The sequence below is a fragment of the Trypanosoma brucei genome, chromosome 8, assembly GCF_000210295.1.
Source record: "Trypanosoma brucei gambiense DAL972 chromosome 8, complete sequence".
Taxonomy (NCBI): domain Eukaryota; phylum Euglenozoa; class Kinetoplastea; order Trypanosomatida; family Trypanosomatidae; genus Trypanosoma; species Trypanosoma brucei.
Genome location: NC_026741.1, coordinates 1,202,740 through 1,229,154, shown reverse-complemented (window position 1 = coordinate 1,229,154; position 26,415 = coordinate 1,202,740). Strand labels below are relative to the sequence as shown.

Sequence of the window (26,415 nt, the reverse complement as noted above, 5' to 3'; positions counted from 1 at the left end):
TTCTAAAAGCGGGGTGTTAAAATCCTTGAAAGGCGAAGGTGGGAACAATGCCCGCTCCCCATAATTCGCCACGTTTGCTAGAGTGCCGGCATGTCTTTGGTGTGTGTGAAAGTGTCAAAGGTGGGATACAGTACCTGGATGACAACAACGTTGTCTGGGTTTCAGGTAAAAATCTTATTATACTCGACACACAGTTGGGCACACAGCAGATGGTGTCGTGCACGCCGGGGTGTAAAAAAGTAACTGCGATGGCGTTGTCCAACAATCGGCGTTTCTTGGCGGTCGCAGAGAGTTCCAAGCAACCAAGTATTGTTATTTATGGGTGTGACAGCAATACCACACCCAGGTTGAAGCGGAAGAAGATACTGCAACTTCCGGATCTTGGTTCATCGGAGTATGTCTCTCTGTCTTTTTCTCACGACGGTCGGAACTTGGCATCACTTGGTGGGCAACCTGAATGGAACCTTGTTTACTGGAGCGTCGAGAGGGGGAAGGTGATAGCATCCTGTGCTGTCCTTGATGATAGTGAGGCTGCAACCGCCGACCACGACCTGCTGAAGCAGTGTAGTATTTGCCCAAACGATTCTTCCATTGTGTGTGTGTCTGGAAGTGGTATTGTAAGATTCTTTTCACAGCAGGGGAGCCAACTCCGGCGCACCCCCGGTGGGGTTCGGGAGTCGGTGACGAATTACCTTGCCCATGTGTGGATTCCGTCTGAGAACTGGCTCATATTATCAACAGAAAATGGTGATTTGGTTCTTATGGAAAACAACGAGGTAAAGTATGCACTTCCGCTTTCCCCATCAGACGGGATTGCTATTACTGCGTTGGTTGCTTGTGGCAAAGGCTTTATATGCGGAGGGGACCTGGGTCTTATTAGCATTTACGAACGGGTTGACAACAAGGAGATGTATCGGAAGGTTCGAACGTTCAAGTTCAACAATGACTCGAACATTATGGGACCTCCGGGTGATGCAATACCCGTGATACTTTCCTTTACTCTGTCCCCTCCACCAGCAGAGGAGTACGTTTCATTTCTTACTAGCACGAAGCAGCTTTATTCACTAAACCTTCCGAATGCCGACTTTTTTAAGAATGAGGATGGTGTGTTTGAGCCCATTGGCCAACCGTTTCACTCAGCGCCAGTGATAGGGGTAGACATTTGTGTGCAGCGGCCACTCGCTGTCACCGCAGGGCGCGACCGCTGCGTTTTTGTGTGGAATTTTATCACAGGTGTTGTTGAGTTCCGCAAGCGCTTTACTTCGGACATCTGCAGTGTTGCTTTGCACCCATCCGGGACGCACCTTCTCGTAGGACTCGCAGATGGTCTGCATATGATGAATTTGTACTACAACGATGTTCGGCACCTTAAGAACATTGGCATAAGATCCTGCATGGAGTGCCGCTTTAGTAATGGCGGCAACTTTTTTGCAGCTGCTCATGCCACGACGGTTTATGTGTACTTCACTCATACTTGTGAGTTAATAGGCCATCTACGAGGCCACAGTGGCAAAGTAAAGAGCATATACTTCGTCCCACCGGACGACACGCGGATAATAACCGTAGGTATGGATGGTGCTGTTTTTGAATTTAGCTTGTGCGACTTCCATAAGGTAAATGACAACACCCTAAAAGAAATGACATACAACTGTGCAGTGGCGGACTTGGGAACTGTGTGGACTGCAGGTAATGACCGCAAGTTACGCCAATTTGATCGCACTAAGCTGTCACAAGTTGCGGTGCACGACCTTCACAACGCCTCCATATTTTCTATGGCCATCAGCTCCAGATTGAAGCTACTTTTTACTGGATGTGAAGATGGCACGGTTCGCGTCTTTAACACGTATCTTGGTGAGAGGCTTTCGTTAAATGACAATGACAACGATGTAAATGGTATCATGTCGGAGCTGCACCATGCCCACACAGGCGTTGTTTCACGTCTTGTTCTATCGTTCGACGACGGATTAATAATAAGTACAGGTGAGGACGGCGCCGTTATATTTTGGGATGTCGTCGCGCCGTATCGGGGCCCTCAAAAAGAGGTGGAATATTCGAGCGAACTGTTTGTAGCACGTAAGGATATGGAAGCATCTACTAAGACCGTAGTCGAGCTCACCGCTGAGGCAACTGAATTAAAAGAGCGCATGCGACAACAACAAATAATTCGTGACCGTGTGCACGAAGAGCAGCTGTCGAGGTTGGAACGGGAGTTCGCAGAGAAACGAGCAGAGCGTGTTGCCCGTTTTGAAGCTCTAAAAGAAGAGAAAAATGAACAGGCAATTAGATTTACGGAGTATATGGCTGAGATGGAGGATAAGGACAAGGCATCCCTACTGCGTACCAAGGAGGATTACGCCGCGAAGATCCTGTTTTTACGTCGTCGCAGTGACCGCTTGCAGCAACTGATTAGTGAGAAGCAGCATGAGCATGACAAGAATATTGTTCGCATACGCGAGCAGGCGAGACAAAAACCAGTTGAGGATAGGGAGATCCAGCAGCGTACCATAAAGGAGCTAGACGATCGTTATCAGCAGTTGCTGGCAGAAAAGGAAGAGGATGAAAAGCGCACTGATACGTTCTGCGCTATGATGGAGGAGGCCACTGACGTAGAGGTGATCAAGCGGAAGGAGGGCAATGAAAAGCGGCGCAAGGAACAATCACACGAGCTGTTTGCTTTGCAAGGTGTAAACGACTCTTTGCTCTCGGCCGAGAACATAGCGCGGGCAGAACTGGAGGCCACGAAAGCGGAGGTGCGAGAAAGGATGCGGCAGCAAACGGCACTGGAGTCACAAATTGAAGCCGCCAAACGCGACATTGAGGCACTCACACAGGAGTTCAGGGACCGTGGAGAAACCATAGCCGAGAAGGAACGCCGAGTACTTGATTTGAAGAAGAAGAACCAGGAGCTTGAGAAGTTTAAGTTTGTTCTGGAGTACAAAATCAAAGAGCTGAAATCTCAGATTGATCCCCGTGATGAAGAAATACGGCAAACGAAATCTCGTCTAGCGGAGATGGGACGAGAAGCGGACAAATACACCCGTAGCAACGATCACCTTGTCCTACAAATACGCAACTTGCGGCAAAAGAAGGCTGGACAGAGTCGTGAGCTTGAGAAGCTGGCTGTTTCCATGCGCAGCTTCGGTGAGTTCCAGTCCCGTCTGTGGACGGAGTTATGTGATTTACACGACGAAACAAACCCGCGTAAGTTGAAGGAGTCGGCCAAGCAACTCTTCGACAAGTACACGTCGGGGAAGGCAATTGGTACACTTAAAGCCCTTGCGTCGCGGTCAGCAGCCGATGAAGTAAGGGAGTACAACCGTGAACGTGATCACCTTGAGCGCAATCTTGCCGGACTGAGGAATAAGGTAAACAAGAACGCGGAGAATAACCGTAGTGACAAGTATCGTATTACTGCTGAGAACGTCATTCTTATAAAGGAAATCAATGACTTACGAAAGGAGGCCAGACTGCTGGCGGGAAAAGCCGGTGTGTGGCGATCGGCAGGGCAGAGCAGTGTATCTGCCTGTGAGGAGGATGTTATACGGGAGATTGCCTCACAACGCGCAGAGCTAGCGCGCCTAAATGAAATAGCGAAGAAACTAGAGGAAGACATTCAGACCAGGTCCGCTCAGGTGCCGCTCTCCACGAAGAAGGAGGAGTAAAAATTGTATGGGCGAGGGAAAGCGGTCTGTTGCCCTGGGGTGGGCACACTCTCTCCAGAAATGTACAAGAAAATAAAACATCAGCGGTAGAAACAGTGACGTGCGATTACTGTATGTACCCTCAAACAATAAAGAAAAATGTTCACATACTTCTCTACCCCGCTGTGGCTGTGGTTCGAAGGTGTGCTCTATTATCATTTTTATACATAAATAGATTTACTGTCTGATGTGCATTAGAAGGTAGGTATCCATGTGAGCATGAGGGCGGGTGGATGCGTCCGTTGTGTTCGTGCACTTTTTTCCTGGTTGTTATTGGTACTGTTGCTATTTTTCTACCCCGATATGGTCCGTTTTCAATCGCCTTTTCCCTTCCAACTTTACACTTTCACTAGTTTTTCAACCGTCCCGGGTGGATGCTGTCGCACGCCGTCCCCCGTCTGCGCCTCGCCGCAGCAGCAGTGAAAGCAGCCGAATGGTATGCAGCGGAAAATCGACGAAAACAAAAGGAAGGGGATGTGGCCCGAGAAAAAGTTGATTGTACGGCGCCACTTTGGTTTGACGATACAGAGCAGAACCTGTTGGCCCGTGAGCAACATGTTCGCAGCCCCGCATACCGCGAGCTGCACCGTCCTGCCCTTACAAACGCCGCTATGGGCCTCTACGGTGGTGAGCCTGGTTTCGAGAAGGCTCACCGCGTGTGGGTGGACCCCGATCGGCCTCATATAAAGCACATTTATAACCAGACAGCGCTAGCAAGAAACCTTCGGTATGCTCGGTACGGATATTTTAAACGGGATATGCACTTACTTGACGTCGACAAACTTGTCAGGCACGCTCGCTTGTTACCAACGCCGGGTCGTTTGCTCACTGATTTTTTATACCAAAGAGTGCCACTACCGGATAAAAGTTGTGCCGCCCTCATACGGTACCAGAGACAGCAGATTGAGATGCTGGAAGTGTGGGGGCGCCACGCTAGCTTCCAATGTGCTGTGGAAATGTTCGAGCGCATGATTGTAACAAACATCCCTCCTGTAGAGGTGGGTGTGGAGACACACGGCGAGATGGTGTTATGTGCTGCGGCTTGTGGCAAGTGGGAAGAGGGATGGAACGTGTACGCAAATCGTGCGAGGGAACTTGAGAAAGAGTCCCCCGAGTCTTTCATCCTCAACACGTTTTTCTTCGATGCATTGCTTACTCTTTGTGTTGCAGCGGGTCGCGTAAGCGAAGGCATAGACACCCTGGAGGAGGTTATCAAACGAAATCTTCGACCCCGCGGTACCATGCTGAACAAGGCCATGATACTGTATTCAATTTTGGGGGAACAAATGTCAAAACATGAAGCGTCAAGGGCCACCAGCGAGGGCGAAAGATCCTACCTGTGTGAACCTGAGGAGGTGGAGAAAATGGGTTTGGAAGTTTGGTCCCTTTTTGACTTTTATCAGCTGCCCCGAACAACCGCTTCAATTGAGGCGTACATGCGCATGTGTTGTGCCTTCAATAAACCAACGCTTGTTTTGAAAGCACAGGGTTTCGCAGATGCATCTGATATCCGCCTTTCCATAGAATGCTTCCATTGGCTGGTCTATGCGATCCGTGGGGTTGCTGGTTTTGGAGATTACGTCATGGACGTCTTATCTCAACTGCGACCACGAGGCTTAACGCCAGATTTTGTCCTCTTCACTCTTTCATTCATGTACTGCGCACTTCAGCGCGATGGTGAACTAGCACTTGCCATATTTGACCAACATTTTGTCCATCAGAATATGAATCCGACACCGGAGATGGTGCTCCTCTTTATCCAGGCTTGCAGTAACTGCGAGGAGCCAACCGCGGCCATGCTAGAGAGATCTGAAACCTTGATCAAGCGGTTGGAAGCTGTGGGTAGTAGTGTGGATCTTATTTCACCCATCTACGATCAGTTTCTTGAATTGTGTGCCCACCTTGGCGCGGTTGCTTCAGGGTTTAGTGCCTTGAAGAGAATTGTAGGGTTTGGCAAGCCTTTGACGACGCGGATGATTAATTCGCTTTTGTTGGCAAACTCAAACGCCATTTCATCGAATGGTTCGCTTTCCATGACGGAGGAGCTCGTGGGTTTCTTCACTTTGTTGAAGATTCGACCGAATGCGGACACCGAGATTTGTGTGAATTTGTGCAGGGATGCTTTTGGTGAATCCCCTGTTGTAAATGATTTTATCAAAGTTATCGGCGAGAGCTTACAAGGTGACTCCGAAAAGGGTGAAGCACCTCAATATGATGAGGATATCCCTGTGATTCAAGTTCCCCCTCATGAGCTCAGGCAGTTGCGTACAGAGTGGAAACTTAGTCCTCGTGACATCGTCCTTCGCCGCTTTGGGCAGCACACGAAGCCACCGGGGAAGGCAGCTCTGGATGTTGGGAGTATGCGTGGTAGCGTGATACCATTTGGTCGCTCGCCTGGGGAGCAACTGGTATAAGTTGTGGCTTCGGTATGGCATTGATCATACTGCTTTTACTCGTATAATTGCGAATGTTTTTTCCCCCTTTTGGCACTTCACTGTACGTTCGTCCGGGCACTAGTATTCCTCACTTGCTGGTTAAATGAATACAGGATGATAATAGGAACAGGGGACAAGATCACCCCTGTTCCCTTTGGCACAATAAGTTGTTGTCTTTTTTCTCTTGCTTTTGCCAGCTTCGTCAGCTGGTCCCCATTCCCCACCCCATCCGGCGGACCACCGGAGTTACTTAGGTCTGTTTGTTTCTGTAGTGGTGGACAACAAATAGTGGTTAGGTGATGCTGCAGTGGGAGTGGCCCACTTCACTGTGCGCAGAGAGAAGGGAGTTGATTCGCGCGGCCGTTGAGCGCGCCATCCGGAACTCCATGGCTGAGGGTAGCGATGGGCAAATTCGTGGCACTGTGAACGTAGATGAACTTAATCTGGGGTCCAACCCTCCTGAAGTCACGCTCAGTGGAATACGAATGCTGTCGGCTGAGCGCACAGTAATAATGGTGAAGGTGCGTTACACTGGTGATTTTTTCATTCGCCTTAGTGGGCTTGAGGTGAACCTCGATATGGTGGGGTCCGGCGCCGAGGAAGCCGACAATAACTTCGCCCTTCCATTTTTTTGCCCGTTTGAGATGACATTACGGGACATTCTCATCGATGGAATGGTCGCCATTGAGATTCTTCAGGAACTTGAAGAAAATGTGCAATGGGGAAAATGCGCCGATGTACCAGTTGCCCCCCTCGCGACGACTGTCAGAAGCAGGAAAAACACAAATGGTATGCACCCACCGTGTCGTGCAGGCACCCCGTCCACTCGTCACCGCTCGGGGTACGGTGTTTTACTTGGCGGTGGCGGTCGGGGGGCAATGCGGTTGCCGGGTGTACTCGACTCCATTGATGGTTCACTTTCATCAGTGGATATGGAAGGAGCATCGGAGGGTCATCCGAGGCATTCTTTGAGGGTGCGCAATGTTTCCCCACCATTCTTTGACATTTTATCGACTAAAATGCTAGTGAAGCAACGCGTGGTGAAGATGCAGCTTTTTGGTGATCCGCTGAAAAGTTTCCGGGTGTTGTCTAATTTTGGTTCAGTGCAGGGTGCAGATTGTAAGGCGGAGCAGACAATCCGGAAGCTGATCAAACCCGCCATCGAGCAGCTCATAGAAGAGGGTATCATCTTCAACATATGATGCCGCTCGGTTTTGGTATTTCCTTTTAGTTTCTCGTGTTACATGGGCATGCCGTTGCCGATAAGTTTCGTTGAAACCGGATCGAACTTTGCTTTTAAAAAAAAGATTTACTCAGTAACACCCCTCACGCCACTTTTTTTTAATTCTTGTTTTTGTCGCCACATGAAGACTTTCTCTCATTCTGACCACCTTTGTGGCAGCTAATGGTTGTGGTTACCACTTTTGTCCTTCTCACTCCCACCCGTCTCACCTGTACTTCCAGTGGTTTGACGTCTGCTTTGCAGCGTGCTAATCACCAAGGAGGCTATGGTAAATAGTTCCGCTTTGGTTAGTGTTGGTGTGCGAGTGCGGCCCCTGGTGAAGGGAGCAGCGAATCCGCAGCACGTGTCAGAGTTCCAACAGAAGAAGGCCTGCGCGGTGCTTTCTGACACCACACTGCGGGTAAGTGATGGTTGCTCAGTGGGGAATGGACGCACGGTTCACTTTGCGTACGATTGCGTGTTTGAAGAAGATGCGACGCAGGAGGAGGTATACGAGGCGCTCGCTTTGTCTGCGGTAGAAAACGTGGTAAGCGGTACCAACTCGTCGCTGTTAACATACGGCCAAACTGGGAGTGGGAAGACATATACAATTCTTGGAGTGACAAATCCTGAGGCAGCAAATGGAGAACTCATTACAAGTGAATCGGGTGTCCTCCTCCGCTCTCTTCAAGATATACTGAACTACGCATCTTTGCGCAGAAATTCATCGCATACGGTTGTTGGAATTTCCGCTCTTGAAATTTACCTGGAAGAAGTGAGAGATTTGTTGAGTGCTGGCGAGTCCCCCGCGGTTGTGCAGATGGCTGTCACAAAGGACCACGTTCTCTTTTCGAATCTTGAGTACGTGCCGATCCTTGAGCTTGAAGATGCACTGCGGGTGTACCAGGAGGCATCGGCCAAACGTATGCAACGAATGACCTTCGGAAACGACAAATCGTCCCGTTCCCATGCAATTTTTAATATCGAGGTGTACCAACAGCCTATAACAACTGTGAGCACCAAACCGTTGACTCTACCACAGTGCTTAGCTTTGAAGGAAGCGTCTCAGGTGTGCCCCCCGGGAACGAGACCCATATCGCACACACATGCGTTGTTTGCTGACGCTTCGAACGACCTACTTGGCGATGCCAATGCTCCCGTAATGTACAGTAAGTTGTCATTGGTAGATCTTGCGGGAAGTGAGAAGCCGGGAAACGTCAAGGTGAATAGTATTGGTTTTGACGAGCTTAAAAAAATTAACTCGTCACTGACTGCATTAGGAAGTGTTGTGCATGCCCTGTATGAGGGCGCGGCGCACATCCCGTATCGCAACACAAAGCTCACAACCGTTCTTCGCGACACTTTCGCCGCCCCAAATTCTCACGTCGTTCTAATCGTAACGGTGAGCCCAACTGTGCTTACATTCGATGAGACGGTTTCGTCTCTTCACTTCGCCAACAAAGTGAAAGAGCTCAAGGTATCTTCCACCGCTATCCGCAACACAAATAATGACCTCGATTCGCCAAAAGCAGGGAGTTTCCACTCGTCAGTTCGGTGCTTTGCGGAGTTATCTGCAGATTTGGCCATCGCTCGGGAAAAGCACAGCTTTTCCCCCCCAGAGGTCATAAAGCATGTGGCAGCAGATAGAAACAATCTTCTGTACGACACGGCCTTCAATATACGCCTCAGGGACTCTGATGCACGATATATTGGTATGTTTACCCTATGTGATGCACTGAAAGCTGTCGCGTCAGAGAAGGAGACTGCAAACGAGGAGGAGCGACAAGAGGAATTGCGGCGCGAGCTGTGTGACGAAATGGTTGAGGAGTGGAAAAATGGGTACATGGAGCTTCACTCGCGCTTAGAGACGGCCTCAGCGGATGATGGCCCATTGACTACAGACGAGTGGCAGGCGTGGGAAAGGAGACTTGTGAAGGAAGCTACCGACTATAGAGATACTCGCTCCATGCGCCGTCAGCTCCATCAGCGTTGTAAACTCGTTGCGACGGACATTGAAAAGACAGACAACGTGATCACCGGATTAGAGTATAGTGAGGCCCACCTCAATGGAGTTCACAACGGCGGTGCTTACAACGATTACTCTGGTGAAGAGTCGACTCATTGGGAACTGGGGGGAGAATGGGACGACGAGGAGGGAGAAGATGAATTGTCTGAAATTTCGTCTGATGTGGGAGAGGCAGCTGAATTAGCAACAACGTGTCTCACAATGTGTAACTTAATGTACAGGAACAAACAACTTTCGACTCTACTAGAAGAAGAGCAGGATCGGTACCAGTCGCAAAATGAAGAGGTGCTGGAGATGTGGAGGCTCAGCATGGCCCGTGCTGTGACAGATAGCGCGACCACGCATTTTAACGAAGGGGGTGGCAGGAATTACCGTGAAGTATTACGCTCAGTGCTGGGACCGTGGACACCTAAGGGAAAGGAGTTAGCGGCCCAACCGTTCCCGTACTGGATGCGCGTGGATGCTGATATTGGGGCAAACACCCGTTCCCGCAAAAAGGAGAAGGGGGTCCACCAGACAAAGTATGATGACCCCGAGTTTTTGGATGACGTTGCTTCTTTCATGAAGATGGGGGGTAAAGTCAGAAAGTTTAACAGTGATGGTACATGCCACAGTCGACTTATTTATGTAGATGTCAAGTCTAGAGAACCCCGCTTGTGCTGGTCGGTTGTTGGCTCTCTAGGGAAGGAGGGCTCCTTCCCGCTTTGTTTGATAACAAGTATTCTGTTGGGGCGCGTCAAAGAAGACTCTGTTGGGGGTGTGTGTTACACCAGTTGGGGTGTTATTCACACACAGCACGAAAAGGACTCGTACGGGAGAGAAGAACGAGTAGATTTTGTGTGTGACTCTCCACCTGAATTCGAGGCATGGGTGATTGGCCTTAGTCATGTCACAGGTCTGTGGCCTCGTTTCGAATTACCAATGGGAATAAGTGATGACGGGATGGCTTTCCGAATTGGGGACCGTGGTGTGAACTTTTGTAGAGAGTGGCATGTACCTTTAGCCGTGTATGCGGAGACGAGAGAGCAACTACTAAGTCGTCAACGGAGTAAAGGGGTCCGTTTGACGCCAGGAGAACTTCGCGTTCTTGTACGCTTGGATATATTTAGATCTTCCGCGATGTGGCTGCATTTCCGCGACGAGGGTCTTGTCGTGAACCCTCTTCCGGTGCTCAATTGCTACGTTGGCGCTGCCGAGGGGACAAATAGTGTTCCGCAAACATCCACGACAGCTGCGACGACACCCTCTCGGACCTCAACGCGTCACCTCTCATTGAGGAGCGCATCGACTTTGGGACCCTATTGAAAAATATCTTCTTTTAATTTGCACTTCTCCTTCACTTAATATCAGTGTTTATTGCTAATTTTACATTCCACAACAGGCTCTGCTGTGTTGCGTCGGGCGCTGTGGGCGATGCGTCTTCGTCCATAGAAATAAAAGTTCCCCAAATGTCGCTAGTAGAACGGTGAGCGTGTATACGAGGTGGACTCACCACTGGATATTTTTGAATTACCTGCACCCTTAATTTAGTCTCTTGTCTTGTTTTTTGATTTTTTCCTTTTGAACGCTTTCTTCTTGCCTTTGGCGTTGTCCAAAAATCGTTTGCAGTAATTTTGCTATTAAATATTGTGCTCATTTACGTTTGCTCTCCATCACACGAGTAGTGATTGAAAGAAAACTCCGCATGTTCTCCCGTCTCAGTAACGCATAACGGTGTGGTACGAAAAAAATATTATATGTTACTAGAGTGGTTAGCGAGTGACCTCGGTCGAGATAGTCCGATTCCCCATCCCCGCGGGGATTTGCTTCTCCTGTTCTTAAACAGAATGAGGGGATTTGATTGGATAAAGGGAGGGGAAAAAGGGACACAACTTGCCCAGGTAAATCATTTTTTTTTTCCGGGAAATTAACTTTTGGTCAGCAATGTTGTAACATATACTTTCGCTTGACTCTCGAAGATAGTCACTCAACGTTGAATTCCTTAACCTTATTTCTCTGCCGGTATGTTTTCACCACCCCTCTGTGCTCTCTTCTATCTTTTGACACCATTAACTATTAGATGCAGACCCCTGGTGAGGAAGACCTGGTCCACAAAAAAAATGCCCAGCGGAGGGTCGAGGAGCACATGCGATGGAAGGCGGCTTTTTTTCAGAGCAGGCCACCCCCACCGTTTGTCCCCCAGTGCCGCCGACGTCGTGAGCCAATAGCTTCGAGTCCGGTCCATATATTTCACAAGCGGGCACTGGAGCTTGTTGCCGCTGAGCGACCGCCTGTGGTTTCGTCGTCGTCAATGAATGCGTGGCCCGTTGCAGCAGCAGAGAAATCTGACCCTAAGCGTTCGGCCTGGTTGGAGCAGATGAAGTCGGAGATGAATCGCCGCAATCCGTATACAGATTTGAATATATGCTCGGACCCGCGGTGCACAGTTGTGATGTCGGGGTTGCACGCCAAAACGGTGGAGGAGGATATCCGCATCTTCAGCGAGCAGTTTGGTCGTGTGGTCAGCACTCGTCTAATTTTTGACCGTAATGGTCACAGCCGACGGTATGGCTTTGTGCAGTTTGGACGGGAGGCGGATGTGCAGAGAGCAGTTGCAAGTAGTGGAAAGAGGCGGCTTCACGGTCGGAGTGTTGTGATCGACGTGGAGCGAGGGCGGCAGGAACCTGAGTTTCTGCCGAAACGCATTGCAAAAGCTGTGAAATTGCAGGGGACGTCGATCAATTCCCCCGTTTTGCCGTCTGGAGACACGCCAATTGGCAAGCGCCAGCGCAATGAGACCGAACGGCAACAAGATCGATCAAGGGAGGCTCCAACTAAGCCGGAGCCATCAGGAGGTGAACTGAGACACCGTGATGATGTGGACATCCTTCTGGATGATATCATGAGTATTACGTGATCCCTCGGTGCTGCCGTTTCCCTCCCTCCTACAACCTTTTGTTCATCTTTACCACATACACTGGTATTGGACACACGTGCTTGCCAGTTAGCATTTGTGTTCCTTCCATATGCCGATGGTTTGAATACCACGTCACAGTAACTATTTTGTCTGTGTGTGTGTGTGTGCCACTACGGCGCTAACTGTTTGGCAGCACTCACAAGAAAGCTCCGGAGACAACAACATTCCTGTATTACAGAATTTCTTAGTTATTTTAAACCTTTGTGTGTTTCCACCCTTCGAGTTAACTTTGCTTATTCGCCTACGCCCCAACCTATGCTTTGTTTCTTTTTAGCCTATTTACGGGTCAAAAAGGAGGTTACAGCGAACCAAAGTAGTACGTGTGTATATATTTTTTCCCTCACTACTTTACACCTTATTGACAGAGAGACCCGCCACCGGCTCTATTAAACAGAGTTGGGTGTGTTTGAGGGTGCCTCAGCACCGGCGTTTGTGGAGCCGGCAGGCTTTGGGTGTTAGAGGGTGGGGAGGGGAGTACGCCAGAGCGGGAGTGAGGACCATCTCCGATAACGTCGAAGGAAAGGTTGGAGAAGCTGGTGATCAATGCACGTCTACACCATCGACCAAATTCTCGAACTGCGGTCGCTCTACCCGGAGCCACCGTACCCCGGCTTTTCACTTGAGGAGGCTTGCCGCAGAAAGAAGCAAACACAGACGAAACTGGTGCGTGGACCCAACGCATGGGCCGCGCGTGGATCGGCAAAAACCACAGCTGAGTGGGTCGAGCGCCTCGTCTACGGGTCATTAAATAAGCTGAGTGCGGCTAATTTTAACGAGATAGTCTCGCAACTTCAGACAAATACCATATTTTCTTCAGACGAGATGCTTAAGAAGACGGTTTCGATTATCTTTAATAAAGCGCTAGGGGAGCCTGAAAACAGTAACGTCTATGCAGGTCTGTGCTACAAGCTTGCGGAATATGAAGTAAGTCTCAACGTCGTACAGAAACAGAAGGAGGGCAAGAGACTGTCAAAGTTGCGCAATGCCGTTGTCGGGATCGCGCAGACGGAGTTTCAAAACCGCCGGAATGTTCCTTCATCGGAGGGACTCTCTGAAGAGGAGGTGGAGCAGCAAAGGTCGTCCTTCATGAGACGCAAGGTAGCAAACATGCGATTCATTGGAGAGCTCTTCCTGCACAAAGTTCTTTCACACAGTACAATGATGGATATTATCAACATCATTATGCAACCTGAAAAAGGGGGTTACCCGGCGAGCGAAGACCTCGAGTTTCTCACGGTGCTCTTCACTATTGTTGGCAAGAGCCTTGACTCCATCGCTGAACTCCGACCGAAATTGGATGCCTATTTTAAGGTTCTGGAGGGCCTAAAAGACCAGAAGATTTACCCTCCTCGCATATGCTTCAAAATGTTGGACCTCATAGAGTTACGGCGTGATCGTAACTGGGAGTCGCGCGAGACTGTAATGCCGAAAACGTCCGCTGCGACACAGAAAGAACCACCTCGTGCCTCTGACAGGGCTGTGCGTCCCTCAACGACGCCGAACTCGAGTAACGCAAGCAGTAGCGGATCGAAGAAAGGGAAGGGTGCGGGTCCGTGTGACTCTGCACTGGGCCAGCGAGCAGCGGCTTCAACGGTGGGAAAAGATGCGCGAGAGGGATTGAAGTCGCGTGCTTGGCGAGATGTTGTGAAGTCGGAGATAGTGGCGTGTGATGATCACGAGATGACCGTTACGGAGTCTGTGGCTTTTGAGGAACGTGTACGTTCGCTTTTTCAGGAGTGGCTAAGTGGCTACAGAACCGGGTGCCTGCCCAATTGGCAGGAGGAATTCCGTGATTGTGGGGCCCGACCGATACCTGACATGGACCTTCCCACGGCAGTGGCGGCCCAGGTGGTGCGGGAGGCCTGTATGACGACGAGGAAGGATGCTCAGTGTGAAGCCAGCAGACTTATGGTTATCGGCCTGTTTTTGGAGGATGATCAGGTGTTTAACGGGTTTGCCGCCGCTCTTTCCTCAGCCATTGAAGAGGGAATACTTGAGGATGTACCGAAGTTTAGCGAACGCTTCGCCAACATGCTGAGGTTCACTTCTGGCGACGATGTGAAGACGGACGTGTACTACGACGCGGTGCGAGTTCTATGCACGGCGTATGGTATGCTGCGTGACCCAGATGAAATGTCTCTCAGCACTTTGATGGAGTTCTGGGGCAAAATACCTCCTCCTGAGAAGAAAGAGGATGCCATATTTTCATTGCCTGTGGTGCAGTCGTTGGTAACAATGACGAAACTTGGGAGGGCACAGATTACCGGGCACATCATTTCCTCATTGCACGCTAACGGTCTCGTGGACGACGCAACACTGCATGAGTGGCTTGGGACTCCCGGAGGAGAGGTTGACGCTGAAGTAAAAGATGCTTTCAGGAAGGCTACAGTTGGGAAGGGGACCTTGACTTGATGTGAGCGGATAGGGAACAGCGTAAGAAGGGTGAAGTTCGTTGTTGGCAGCACCTCTGGTGGCGTCTCGCCGTCAGAGTGGGTGAAGGGGCCGCAGCGCGATTAAAGATGGAGGAGAGTAATTCACCTGCTTTCACTAATGCATAAGGAAGAGACAAAGTTTAAATAACACCAGTGCACGATAACGTAAACGACGTCGGGACAAGAGAGAATAAGTCGAACGCAAATAAGCAGGGGAAACAGAGTGTGTAAGCGATGGCCCGCTAGGTACAGGGGAGTGCGGTCGTGTGACCTGTCGCTAAGCAAATTTGATGTGGCCTATGTGGTCACGTTGACGCGTTGGTGTGAACGTTTCTGCGGAATCCACTTTTGCTTTAGGATAGGAAGGAAACAAAGTTAATGTTGTCTCGTGTACGTGCATGTGGTAAAGAAGTGTCTCTAATGTTTAAGCTGCAACTTTGCTGTGGTTCCGCCTCATGCACTCCCGCGAATGCCTCTTCACCTTTTTGGCCATGTACATTCGTTAGTTAAGAGCTAAGAGAAAGAGGCACTTACATAAGAGGGAATTATGAGCTTCAGATTTGTCCAGCGGTTTATGCTTGGAGTTACAGCTGCCTCTGCTGGATTCTACAGCTGCTGCTTTGTCGTATATCCTGGTGAAGCTGCCATTCTCTACAATAGGATCACTGGTCTGAAGGACTCCGTGTATGGCGAGGGTTTGCAGTGCCGTATCTTAGGGCTCGATGAAATCAAGGTATTTAATATTCGCATTCGGCCTCGTGTGCTGAAGACCATGACCGGCACAAAAGATCTTCAGATGGTGAACATAAGTCTTCGTGTACTCTTCCGTCCGCAGACGGATCGGTTGCCACAGATATACCGTGAGTTCGGCATGGATTATGACGAACGTATTCTTCCTTCTATCAGCAACGAAATTCTCAAAGCAGTTGTGGCCGAGTACAAGGCCGAGGAACTGATTCAGAAGCGCGACGTCGTGTCCGCGCGCATATACCAGCTGATGCAGAGCAAAGTATCACAATTCGGCCTTGTACTGGAAGACTTATCGCTTGTGGATATTCAGTTCGGTAAGGAATTCATGGTGGCTGTAGAGCAGAAACAGGTTGCACAGCAGGAGGCAGAGAGATTCCGTTACGTTGTGCTAGAGAATGAGCAAAAGAGGCGTGCCGCTGTTGTTCGCGCCGAAGGTGAGGCGGAGTCTGCCCGCCTGATCTCGGAAGCCATTCAACGCTCGGGAGGGGGACTGTTGGAGCTGCGAAGAATTGAAGCGGCTGTGGACATAGCATCAAAGCTCATACCAATGCGAAACGTAACCTTCCTTCCAGGGGGGAGTAATATGCTTCTCCACATGAAGAGCCATCAGGCATCTGAGCAGGCACATTGAACAGAAGGAAGGGATTAAATAATAAGATTGAACGGAAACAAGGTGTGTGCGTGTGGGTGGGCGGGTGAAACGCCGTTCCCTTCGTCTGTGGTGGAGCTTACTGAGTACTATTAAAGTATCGTCCGCATTTTCTCCATTTTCTTCGTTACTTAAGACTGTGCATATTTACACGCGCGACGGAGGAGCGGGTACGCCCTCTCTTGTTGTGAACGGTGCTAAAGGGAAAGCGTCTGCGGTGCTTGTGCTCGACTAAACATCCGGGGAGAGGGTAATCCCACGAGGTAACGCGACGTGTTGGTTGGTCGCCTTGTTCTGCCTGGTATATTCCTTACTATTCTCCGTTTACGTCCCTCACATTTCTTTAGCGTATAACCTTTTCCTCTGCTACATCCTTTCCAACGTTATTTTCATCACAATATTGAGAACGGGGAAGAAAAGTGTGGTCGGTCGGCAGTGATGACAACGCTAGGTGTAGGAGACGCCTTTGGTGCTAGTCTATACGAAGGTGCCTATGTTACCGCTTTGTTGACAGTCAATTGCACTGTCGTGGTGGGCACTGACGCAGGGAGTGTGTTGGCCTTTGCATATATAGACGGTGACGCTTTTATTGGCTCTGCTACACCTTCCGACTCTGAAAATATTACCTGTGATTGCGTGTACGCCCGCGCTCTACACTACGGTCCGGTCCACTGCCTAGCTGCTTCCTCGGCGTATCTTGTTGCCTCTGCCGGGCACGACGCAACACCCGCCATCCAGCCGATCAGTAGTATGATTACAAATACGAACGGGCGGGCGGTCCGCCTGCATGGACATACGCTAGCGGTAACGTGCATGGCCTTCTTCTCAACCGGTTCGTGGCTGGCGACATGCAGCGTTGGGGGGCACATCATTATTTTCGATACTTCGTCTTGCACACTTCTTTGTGAAGTACGCGTTGGTTTCCCTGTACGTTGCCTAGCCCTTGCGCCTGATGAAACTATGTGTTACGTCGGCGGCACACAGTTGGCACGTGTGGATTTGTATGATAACGATCGCCCCCTTGAACCGTTGTTGCAGCGGGAAGAACCATTTTGGATGCGGCGTTACGCATGGAATACGGAAGCTGCTGCCAGCGCTGAGACGGAAGACAGTGGAGAAGGGCACACGAGTGAGTCACCGAGCGACCTGTTCATTGCTGCTCTTCATGTAGACGAGAACGGTCTCACCGCCATTTTTCAATCACGGGATCGCAACTTGGACGATGGCGCGATCGCAACATGGAGACACGATGCTGCAAACTTTTGGCTTTCCTCCAACTTTAGGCGGTTGAAGAAACCTCAGCTAGTTCAATCGCAGCAAAATCCGAGACAAGGGGTTTCCGTTTCGTGTTCTCGTTTGCGTATTCGAGTGGAAGAGGTGTTGCAGACTAAGGAGAAAGGCAATTCACTTTTTTCCCGCGCTAGCGATGGTTGGAGTACGTGGGGATCTGCTTGTGTCCGTGTCGGGCAGTGTCCACCCACGCAGACGGTGAAGTGGACGGCAAACGTGCGCTCAGCGCTTCCACTGTCGTCAGCGGCATATGGACGATTGGGGTGCGAGGAGGAGCGTGAACGGCGGCTTCAGGGAGAGTGTGATGAACTTGTGGAGCAACTTAAGGCTGAGTGTGGGGTGCGTGGAATAAAAAAAAAAAAGGCACCGCGACACCGCTACGACGTGAGGAAGGGTACCTAGTTATTGTCGCTTCAGCGTATTTCCATTTCGGAGGATCTGCACGTCGAGCTTCCGCGGAAGGAAGCGGTGTACCCGTCCACACTAATTAACGCTGGTTGTTGTTGGGCCGCAGAGCGCATCGAGACGTATTTTGTGTGTGTGTGTGTTTTTTTTTTGCGATGTATACGGCCATTTCTTATGACTCTTTCCACCTTACCATGTCCTATTCGCCTGCACCAACTTTTGTTTATCTTACTCTTTCCTTTCCTTTTAAATGGGCGCTCGCGCAGAAGGCAACGTTGAGCACTGTTGGGGTGTTGGAAGGATTCATAGGTAGATCGAACGAGAAGCAGATGGCAGAGAACAGTCCTACATCTGTACCAAATCTGTGCATGCTGGTGGGCGACGCTGTAGTAAATAAATTAATGCGTAAGGTGGGTAGTGTTGCTGCGTTGGCGCGTCTTTCCGACGCAGCACTGCGGCACATTGGCATGGAGGAGGACGGAGCCTCAGCTAACGGCCATCACTTGCGTGCCGGTTACCTTGCAGAGGCGCCCGTGTTTGTGGAGTTCTTTGGTGACGAGTGCGTGAGGGTTGATGACCTGCAGGCCGCTAGGAAAGGGATCGCTGTATTTGCCCGCAAGTGCTGTCTTGCCCTGAAAACTGATATCTCTGGCAGTTCTCCAGATGGTGCATTTGGTGGTGCGGAGTTAGAGAAGTTACGGCACAGTTTCGAGCTGCTACTGACAGAAGGAAAGGTGAGCTCTACGGACACACAGGCGCTTCCTGTTCCACACGTATTTGTTCGCGGCGAAGAAGTGAAAAAGAAGCGTGGAGGGTGGAAGGAGCTTCGCAAACTGCAGGCGAAACAGGAAGCCCCAAATCCTCTTGAACGAGCCGTTTCGTACGTAAAGATGGGTGTCAGCGAAGATCAGCAACTACAGTCAATTATTCAACGGGGTGATCTGCAAGCGCAGTTGCTAAAGAGTATAACGAAGGCGGTCGAGACGAAGAAACGCCCCCGCGATGGAGATGAAGAATATGACGACTTGATGCAAATTCGGTTGTAGCAGTTCATACGTTGTGGCGCGATGCTCGGAGGAAAACAAATAATAGCGGTACGGTGATGGTAATGTATGTTGAGGGGTTGGATAGCCGGCTGTGTGGAAATGTTACCACGAATAGCTCATGCGCTTGTTCACTATAGAGTTTTTTTTTTTGCTTACCGTGTCAGGAGCGACTAGTTGCCCATTCTTGTGTGTACGCGATGCTCACACGGCCACACACGGGTTTGTTCACTTATCTCTGTTCCGTGGGTTGGGTGATCAGCGTTAGGCATTAATGCGAAGTGGGGCCGGTGTGTTAATGAGGTGGACTGGCAGGTGGGAACGGTTCGTTTTGTGAATTTCACCAAAGTGCTTCAGTTAGAGGTGGTGGGTATCGGTGGGGAAACTTATGATGTGTATGGCTCTGTGTGTTGGGGAGTATGTTATTTGTTCCCTGCAGCAGTGGTGCTACGGCGTATTGATGGCTGCGAAGCACTTCCTTTTTACCGCTGCGTTAGGTGCTTTGCGGGACAATGAGGGGATCACTTCTGCGTACCCTCCTCCCACGATGTTACGAATCCCAACGGTGGTGAAACGCCACACGAGGGTTATTATTTCACATGTTGAAGTTTACCTCTTTTTGTTTATTTAACTTGCTGTCATTATCATCTTCGGAGGCAGACTGGAAACTTTGTTGTTTTTTTTTTTTTTGCGAAGCCTTTGAAGCAAACATCCTTCGTTGTTGCGGCATTTTTTTTCTTCGCGCACCCGTCTGCCCGGCAGGTCTTCGGCTTTGTTTTTAGATAATAGAAAGAAAAAAAACCAAAGTACCGGGAGGTTCAGGTAACTTAGTACTCAATTTTGTGTCTGTTTTGCTGTCAGTTTCGTTGAAATGAGACGGCGCAATCAAAATGAACAGCGCCGTAATCCATCAGTTGATTCGAATGCACGGGACCGGAAGCCGGGTGTAATGTTTCCTACCACCCCCGAAAACCAGGGAGTTCCAATCGAGGATGTGCGATCCTCTTATTCGCGATTGACAAGCACTAGTTCCCAGCGTACAGCACAACGTCACGTTTCAATGCTGGAGGCGTCCCGGCATAGACTTTCCATCAGAAAAATAGCTGCGTTTCCGATGCAGCAGACGGCACCGAAGCCATTTCTTGCGTCTTGTGCTGACATCACGCGGTATGCTAGGAATTGGAATGCAGAGTTCCAGTTTGCGTGGGAAGCGGAGGACAACACCATTTCCCAGGCTGTGAGCCGGATGGAGGCGCTTCGCCGGATTGAGAAGGAGTTCGTGGAGGAGGCCACCCGCAAGGCGAAGCAGATCGTGACGCTCGACGATAACGGGCCTCGGGAGCTCCCGAAATTTCTGCAGTGTTATCGCGTGGACAACATTTTCTTCCGTGTTCTACCTGACAGCCGTTCGGGAAGGAACTATGTGGCCTCACTCCGCGGTGTGCTGCAGAGTCGTAGCCGCCTGTTGACTGTGCCGCTCTCCTGCATGATTTTCTACCGCGGAATGCCTGTGCTTGCGCAGGCCTTAGTCCCTATGTCGGCCAACCCGACCCGCCTTTATGGGGCTGAATCCACAGATGACAGCGAGGTCGAGGCGGAGATCCTCCACATGGCGGATGCTCTCAATATCCCATTTCCCGACGGCACTCTTGAGGTGTATGAGGGATTGGATGGCCGCCTGTACCTAACCAATTCCAACTCAACTCTAACCCCGTTGTTTGTTGACGATACAATCATGAAGCGCCAAGAGATGCTGAGGCTTTGTGGCAATGTGACAGATGGTCATATGGACACAGTTTCGTTGCTTGACAACACTGAAGTGCTCGACCGCATTGTGCACGCTTGTGTGGACAGCGAGTCTCGCTCAAACGGCGAGCGCTTGAGGAAACTGTGCGATGTGCTGCACTCAATCGGCATCAACATGTGCCTCCTGAAGCAAGTGGTGTGTAAAACTGAGGGTGTGGGGAGGTATTCCCCTGATGTGACACAACGAGTGAGGGAGTTGATATCCATTGAAATGATTGCACGGTCGGTGAAACAGGAGTTCTATTTGGAAGTTCAAGGAAAACGCGTGGCGTACGATGACGATATACTGGCCGGCACGGTCTCGAAACACATCGGGGCAGCCTTCACAAACCTGGATAATTTCCGCAGTATCTTTTTGGAGGTTGTAGCCAAGAAATATGGCATAATAGATTCCGATGAGGATCTCATCAAGTCCCTAACAGACATACGTATGGGGAGGAAGGCGGATATTGTGGCGCGCATATGTGCCCTTATTGGAGTTTCCATTGAAAAAACTTCCAAAAATCACACAGTAATGAGATGGCACGCCCACGTCAACGCCAGTGTATTACCCAAATTGATAGATCCTCAGTATGTTCGCGCACTAAGTGAAAAATACAGGACAATCGTTACACAAGATGGTTATCGGTATGCCTTTTGTCTGCCGGTCCGATGGAAGGTGGCGTGCTGGGATGGGCATTATGATGAAGCACTTGCCCTAGTACGTGAAACTGCAAAAGCGCACATGGAACTGTGTGCTCCTGTGAGCCTGTCACCCCTCTATTCGCGCCGTAGCGTGTGCGAGGTGTGCTTTGCAACTATGGAAAAAGACTACATTGCGGAGGGCCGGGGCTTGTTTCCTGACACAATGCGCGGTTTCGAAGAATTGACGGGCCCTGTAACGCAAGGCCGCCTTCACATTGAGTATGGCTTCTGGCTGCTGCGCGTGGCGACGTTGTATCAGTCTGACGAGCTGGCCACTTACAGAAGCTGTGTCGAGGAGGCTGCGAAGCACTTCTATAGTGCTATCGAAAAGCTTCCGGGCTATCTTAAGAGTGAGCACGGTGCATGGCTGCATCTTCAGCCGTACAAGGGGCTTCTTCAGTGTAAACAACTTCTTCCCTCTTGCTCCGTTAACACAAAGGAGCTCGTGAGCCATTCTGTCGAACTCAGTACCATTGGTTGGGCGTCAGACTATTTTATGTACTATCTGTGGGACTTAAGTCTGCAACTTGAGTCTGAAAGTTGGTACGAGGACGCAATACGTGTACTTCTCACCGCGATTACAATTAGCAAGAAGAAACCAACTGAATCGCGCGACTTGCCGTCCCTTTTAACTGATGGTGCACACATTTACCGCTCATGGGATCGTGAAAAATATGTAGAGCACTGTATGACGTTGCTGCGGGAGGCCGGAGATAAGGCGGCAGACTTATTTGGTGTTCAGAGTAGGGAGTATGCTGTCGTACAAAATAACAAAGGTGCGATTGAAATTGACCTTAATCGCTTAAGTGATGCGGGAGAGTCGCTCAAGAGGGCCGGTCTTGCGTTCGACAAAGCCGGTGTACCGAAAGACGATCCTGATTTTTTGGCGTATCTAGAGAACCTTCGTTATCTCGAGCAGCACCTCTCTTCCAGGCCAGTGGTATATCGTGGGATCTTGCAGAGGTATCCTTTCCTTGCAACTCGTGTCGACAGCTTTCCATTTGTTGATGTTCGGCTGCTGGAAGATGAGGTGTTCGTTGAACTTGCCCATCAGCGGGCGCGAGCAAGCAAGGACACAACTGAGAGCAGGCAACTGGAACAGGCAATGAAGGAGCGGATGTGGGAGCTACATCGTTCCATCCAAGAGGGTGATATACTAAAACGGTACCCCTTCCTTCGCGCCGAGGTCCATGGGGTGCGGACGGCAAGCCTCAGACTTGAAGACGATGGATTTTTTATGGATCTTGTGCATAAGTTGCGCAGCAGCGATGATTCTAAACAAACGAACGCCTTGGAGTATGCTATATGTGAGTATGTTGCCAAGAAGGCAAAGGATACAGCTCTTGAACGGGCTTTTGTCGACCGCCAGGAACAGGAGTTTAGCGATACGCACGGGGGGTACGTCAACCTCATGCTTCCGATACCATGGATTTACGTGTTGGAGGATGAACAAGTTAGAACACTAATTGACCAGATACGAAAATGCACCATGTCACAATCTTTAGGACCAGGCCTTGTGCAAATTCAGGGTCAGCTGGCCAGCCGTGTTGATGAGATCGAGCTCGACGCCTTTCGGTGGCGGAAGGAGTTGTCGCCCTGGCTTTCGTCATCAAAGCGCTACTCCGTTTCTGCTACCGATCTTGCCGGAGATACACACCTGCATGACCTTCTTCGCGTGCATCGCCTTTGTGTTTCCCGTGGGGACGCCGAAGCAGAATGGATCCATGCCCTAATATCTGCGAAGCTTGAAGCCATGTGGGAACGGGCTTCCATCGTGCGCACGTGCCTCGCGGTGGACGACGAGGAGTTACATCAGCAGTTTCCCTTTCTTGAGGAAAGGCCTTATCATCAACGACTTTCTATGTTACGGTTGCATGAGGACTCGGCGGCGGCAACGCTGATGGATCAGTTAGCAAAGAAGAATACTGATAGCAAGTTGCAATCAGAACTGGCGGTGGCGGTGCATCACCTTGCGGCACGGCGCCACGACGATAATGAACTGCAGAGGCTGAACTACGACGTTGAAAGTTTCACAACAGAGAATTTTGTAGTGGAAACCGTGCCGAACATGCGTGATGATTACTACGTGGTTTTATCCCAACGCCGCAATGCCGAGTTCAAGAACAACGCAGATGATTCACCAACGGCACTGGGGCTTACACATCAGATGGAGGAGCGGGTACTCCAGATGAATGTTTGGGTACGGAAGGTAAATGCAAACCGTTTCAGAAGGCGACAGCGTTCAGAGGCCAAATACCCATTTGTAAGCCGTCGGCACCTCGGATTCACCCTGGATGCCCTTGACGTGGAAGGGGATAATGAGTTCATGACTCTTGTGATTGCTCGTGAGAAACTTACCACAATGAAACCAGTCGTCGTAGCGGAAGTAGACAAGCTCAACGCGCGCGCCAACGACCGTGTGGCTTGGCTTGCCGTGAGGCGGACGACGCAGATCAAAGAGCACAACCAAAAATATCCCTTTATTCCAAGTAGGATGGAAGGTATAGATACGTCAACCATGCATTTGGAAGAAAACCAAAAGTTTGCGCAGAAAGCAGAGCAGTATTCAAAGCTCCCCAACTCACTTGGTACCTCCAACGATCTTCGGCGAAAGCGGCTTGTAAGGGAGATGCTAAACCACGCACTTGCTATCGCTCGTGAGAGCAATGTGCGCCAATGGCGTGAAGCCATCGAGAGTGAAGACCTCCGTGAGCGTTACCCGTTCTTGCCCGAAGAGCCTGTGCGTGGTGTGTGTCTCGCAGATGTGCGACCTGCTCAGCAACAGGAGTTCCGTGACCTGTCGAATGAGCTGGACGAGCTACGCCGCGATCCGGCAGGCAATTCCGAGACGATTGCTGCTATGGAGGAGAAAATGAAGGCGCTCGTGACGCAATTGGCCGAGGAGAATGCTACGAAAACGGATGCGGTCCATAAACAGTATCCCTTCCTTCCGAAACGAGTAATGGGTATTCCTCTTGGTGAGCTTCCAATCAAAGATGATGAAGTATTTGCCGCTTCTGAGAAGGAGACCACAACGAAAAAAGAAACTGTGCTTCAGTCAAGGGTTGTGCAACTTGCGTCTGGCGCACACTTAAGTGAAGTTCTGCTCGCCGATGCCGATGATGCTGTACTCTCCGGAAACCCCTTTCTTATTTACACAACGCGGAAGTGTTTTCCTTTGCGTCACATTCGCTTGAGCGAGGACAACCTGTTCAACCAGCTTCTTGCTGAGTACAAATCTCTTCTGCAACGATTCAAATTGGATGAAGACTCCGTCGCTAGTGTTCGATTCCGACTTGCATGTAGAGCAGATGAAATTGCCCTGGAGGAGATAAAGAAGATTGAAAAGATAATGGAGATGTTCCACGAACTGAAGCCACTTAGTCTAGAGGACATTCGTCTCCTAGAAAGCCAAGGAGTCCTTGCAATGACAGGCGACGGATCGCTTGATGCAGTTCATCCCGATCTCCTTAATAGTGTGCGCGACATACTTGAAAATGAACGCAAGGGTCGGGCAGCCAAGGTGCGCGAAGTAGATGAGCTGCGCAAAACATACCCGATGCTTGGGCGAAACATCGACCCCAACATGCTCCACAACCCACTTGTCGCAAAACTTGTTGGCGATCATGATGAACTCATGGATGATATAGACAAAAACGCTGAGAAGCTACAGAGGCTTGAAGCTGAGCTGGCCAGAACGACGCAGGAGATAATGACATCAACACCGTCGGATGTCAGTGATGATGAAATAAAGGATACTCATGATACTGGACTTTCTCAAGACGAAATAAACACTTACATTGAGGAGGAAATAATGAATGATAAATATTACCAGGAACTCCATCGCGAATATCAAAGAATTAAGGAAGAAGGTACTCCCGCAGGTATCAAATTGCAGCGCATCCTTCAAACAAGAATGGCGATGAGAAAATCACAGCTGCACAAAGCCTTCCGCAGCGAGATCGAAGCAGAAGAAAGAAAGGTAGGAAGACTTATGAAAATTTTTCAGAATATACAAAAGACAGTAAAGGGTATAAAAATAGCATCCTTAAACATCTACGAAGACAACGAAATACAGCAACTCCTGAAGGAAGAACAAAGAACAGTAAGAGACAACGAAAAGAAGCAGCAAATAGAAGTTAACAAAACAAAGCGAGTGAGGGCGATTGTTGAAGAACGCAAGGCCGAAGAGGAGTCCCTTGCAGCAGCTTACCCGTTTCTGGGACGTACCTTGAAAGGGATCCCGCTGGGCGAGTTGCATCTCATGTCAGATCCCACATTTGCGGAGCTAGCATCTCACTACACGCAGGATGCATCTAATATGGATCCGACGGCCCGGGCTCAGCAGGAGAAATTATTGCGTGACGCTGCTGACAAAATCGTGAGTGACCTCCGTTCCTCTAGGCTCCGTGCCGCAGTCCGTGCTGAAGGCCTCCGTGAGCGTTACCCGTTCTTGCCCGAAGAGCCTGTGCGTGGTGTGTGTCTCGCAGATGTGCGACCTGCTCAGCAACAGGAGTTCCGTGACCTGTCGAATGAGCTGGACGAGCTACGCCGCGATCCGGCAGGCGACGCAGAGGCGATTGCTGCTATGGAGGAGAAAATGAAGGCGCTCGTGACGCAATTGGCCGAGGAGAATGCTACGAAAACGGATGCGGTCCATAAACAGTATCCCTTCCTTCCGAAACGAGTAATGGGTATTCCTCTTGGTGAGCTTCCAATCAATGATGATGCAATGTTTTCTCAGTTGGGCCAGCGCTGGTTGCAGCAGAAGAGTAGCAGCGACGGTGGCAAAGATGCGGTAGCGACTGAGGAAGAGATGTTGCAGCGGGTTAAGGACCTTGCTCGTCTTGCAAGACTGGCTGAGAAGGAGAGTGAAGACGCCAATGAGTATGTGCGTGCGTGCAATCCCTTCCTTTTGTACGAAGATCGTAAGTGCGTGCTCCTCAGTGACATACCGCTTTCCAAAGATGATGGGTATCAGAAATTGTTTAATGAGCACCTCTCCGCGCTTGAGGA

At 50.2% G+C, this 26,415-nt stretch overlaps 10 protein-coding genes across 10 annotated transcripts in view; all 10 read left to right on the top strand.

The window, feature by feature from the left end:
- Positions 1-47: 47 nt before the first annotated feature.
- On the top strand, positions 48-3,662 carry TbgDal_VIII4680 (hypothetical protein, conserved; the record flags this gene model as incomplete). Its single annotated transcript, XM_011777501.1, has 1 exon — positions 48-3,662. The coding sequence occupies one exon, from the start codon at positions 48-50 to the stop codon at positions 3,660-3,662; it is 3,615 nt and encodes a 1,204-aa protein (XP_011775803.1).
- A 413-nt stretch (positions 3,663-4,075) lies between these two features.
- On the top strand, positions 4,076-6,115 carry TbgDal_VIII4670 (hypothetical protein, conserved; the record flags this gene model as incomplete). The annotated part of the gene is made up of 1 exon (XM_011777500.1): positions 4,076-6,115. One exon carries the CDS (start codon positions 4,076-4,078, stop codon positions 6,113-6,115), a length of 2,040 nt encoding a protein of 679 aa, XP_011775802.1.
- A 320-nt stretch (positions 6,116-6,435) lies between these two features.
- On the top strand, positions 6,436-7,338 carry TbgDal_VIII4660 (hypothetical protein, conserved; the record flags this gene model as incomplete). Its single annotated transcript, XM_011777499.1, has 1 exon — positions 6,436-7,338. One exon carries the CDS (start codon positions 6,436-6,438, stop codon positions 7,336-7,338), a length of 903 nt encoding a protein of 300 aa, XP_011775801.1.
- A 306-nt stretch (positions 7,339-7,644) lies between these two features.
- Positions 7,645-10,689, top strand: TbgDal_VIII4650 (kinesin, putative; the record flags this gene model as incomplete). Its single annotated transcript, XM_011777498.1, has 1 exon — positions 7,645-10,689. One exon carries the CDS (start codon positions 7,645-7,647, stop codon positions 10,687-10,689), a length of 3,045 nt encoding a protein of 1,014 aa, XP_011775800.1.
- A 754-nt stretch (positions 10,690-11,443) lies between these two features.
- Positions 11,444-12,280, top strand: TbgDal_VIII4640 (U1 small nuclear ribonucleoprotein, putative; the record flags this gene model as incomplete). Its single annotated transcript, XM_011777497.1, has 1 exon — positions 11,444-12,280. One exon carries the CDS (start codon positions 11,444-11,446, stop codon positions 12,278-12,280), a length of 837 nt encoding a protein of 278 aa, XP_011775799.1.
- A 603-nt stretch (positions 12,281-12,883) lies between these two features.
- On the top strand, positions 12,884-14,752 carry TbgDal_VIII4630 (hypothetical protein, conserved; the record flags this gene model as incomplete). The annotated part of the gene is made up of 1 exon (XM_011777496.1): positions 12,884-14,752. The coding sequence occupies one exon, from the start codon at positions 12,884-12,886 to the stop codon at positions 14,750-14,752; it is 1,869 nt and encodes a 622-aa protein (XP_011775798.1).
- A 567-nt stretch (positions 14,753-15,319) lies between these two features.
- TbgDal_VIII4620 (prohibitin, putative) lies at positions 15,320-16,153 on the top strand (the record flags this gene model as incomplete). The annotated part of the gene is made up of 1 exon (XM_011777495.1): positions 15,320-16,153. The coding sequence occupies one exon, from the start codon at positions 15,320-15,322 to the stop codon at positions 16,151-16,153; it is 834 nt and encodes a 277-aa protein (XP_011775797.1).
- Positions 16,154-16,609: 456 nt separating this feature from the next.
- TbgDal_VIII4610 (hypothetical protein, conserved) lies at positions 16,610-17,863 on the top strand (the record flags this gene model as incomplete). Its single annotated transcript, XM_011777494.1, has 1 exon — positions 16,610-17,863. One exon carries the CDS (start codon positions 16,610-16,612, stop codon positions 17,861-17,863), a length of 1,254 nt encoding a protein of 417 aa, XP_011775796.1.
- Positions 17,864-18,021: 158 nt separating this feature from the next.
- On the top strand, positions 18,022-18,912 carry TbgDal_VIII4600 (hypothetical protein, conserved; the record flags this gene model as incomplete). Its single annotated transcript, XM_011777493.1, has 1 exon — positions 18,022-18,912. The coding sequence occupies one exon, from the start codon at positions 18,022-18,024 to the stop codon at positions 18,910-18,912; it is 891 nt and encodes a 296-aa protein (XP_011775795.1).
- An 868-nt stretch (positions 18,913-19,780) lies between these two features.
- The window catches only part of TbgDal_VIII4590 (hypothetical protein, conserved), a gene marked incomplete at both ends in the record, with an annotated part of 14,157 nt that continues 7,522 nt past the window's right edge, over positions 19,781-26,415 (top strand). The window contains one exon of the mRNA XM_011777492.1: positions 19,781-26,413. Within this exon, the coding sequence (XP_011775794.1) occupies positions 19,781-26,413 (6,633 nt within the window). The remainder of the gene's footprint in view (positions 26,414-26,415) is intronic.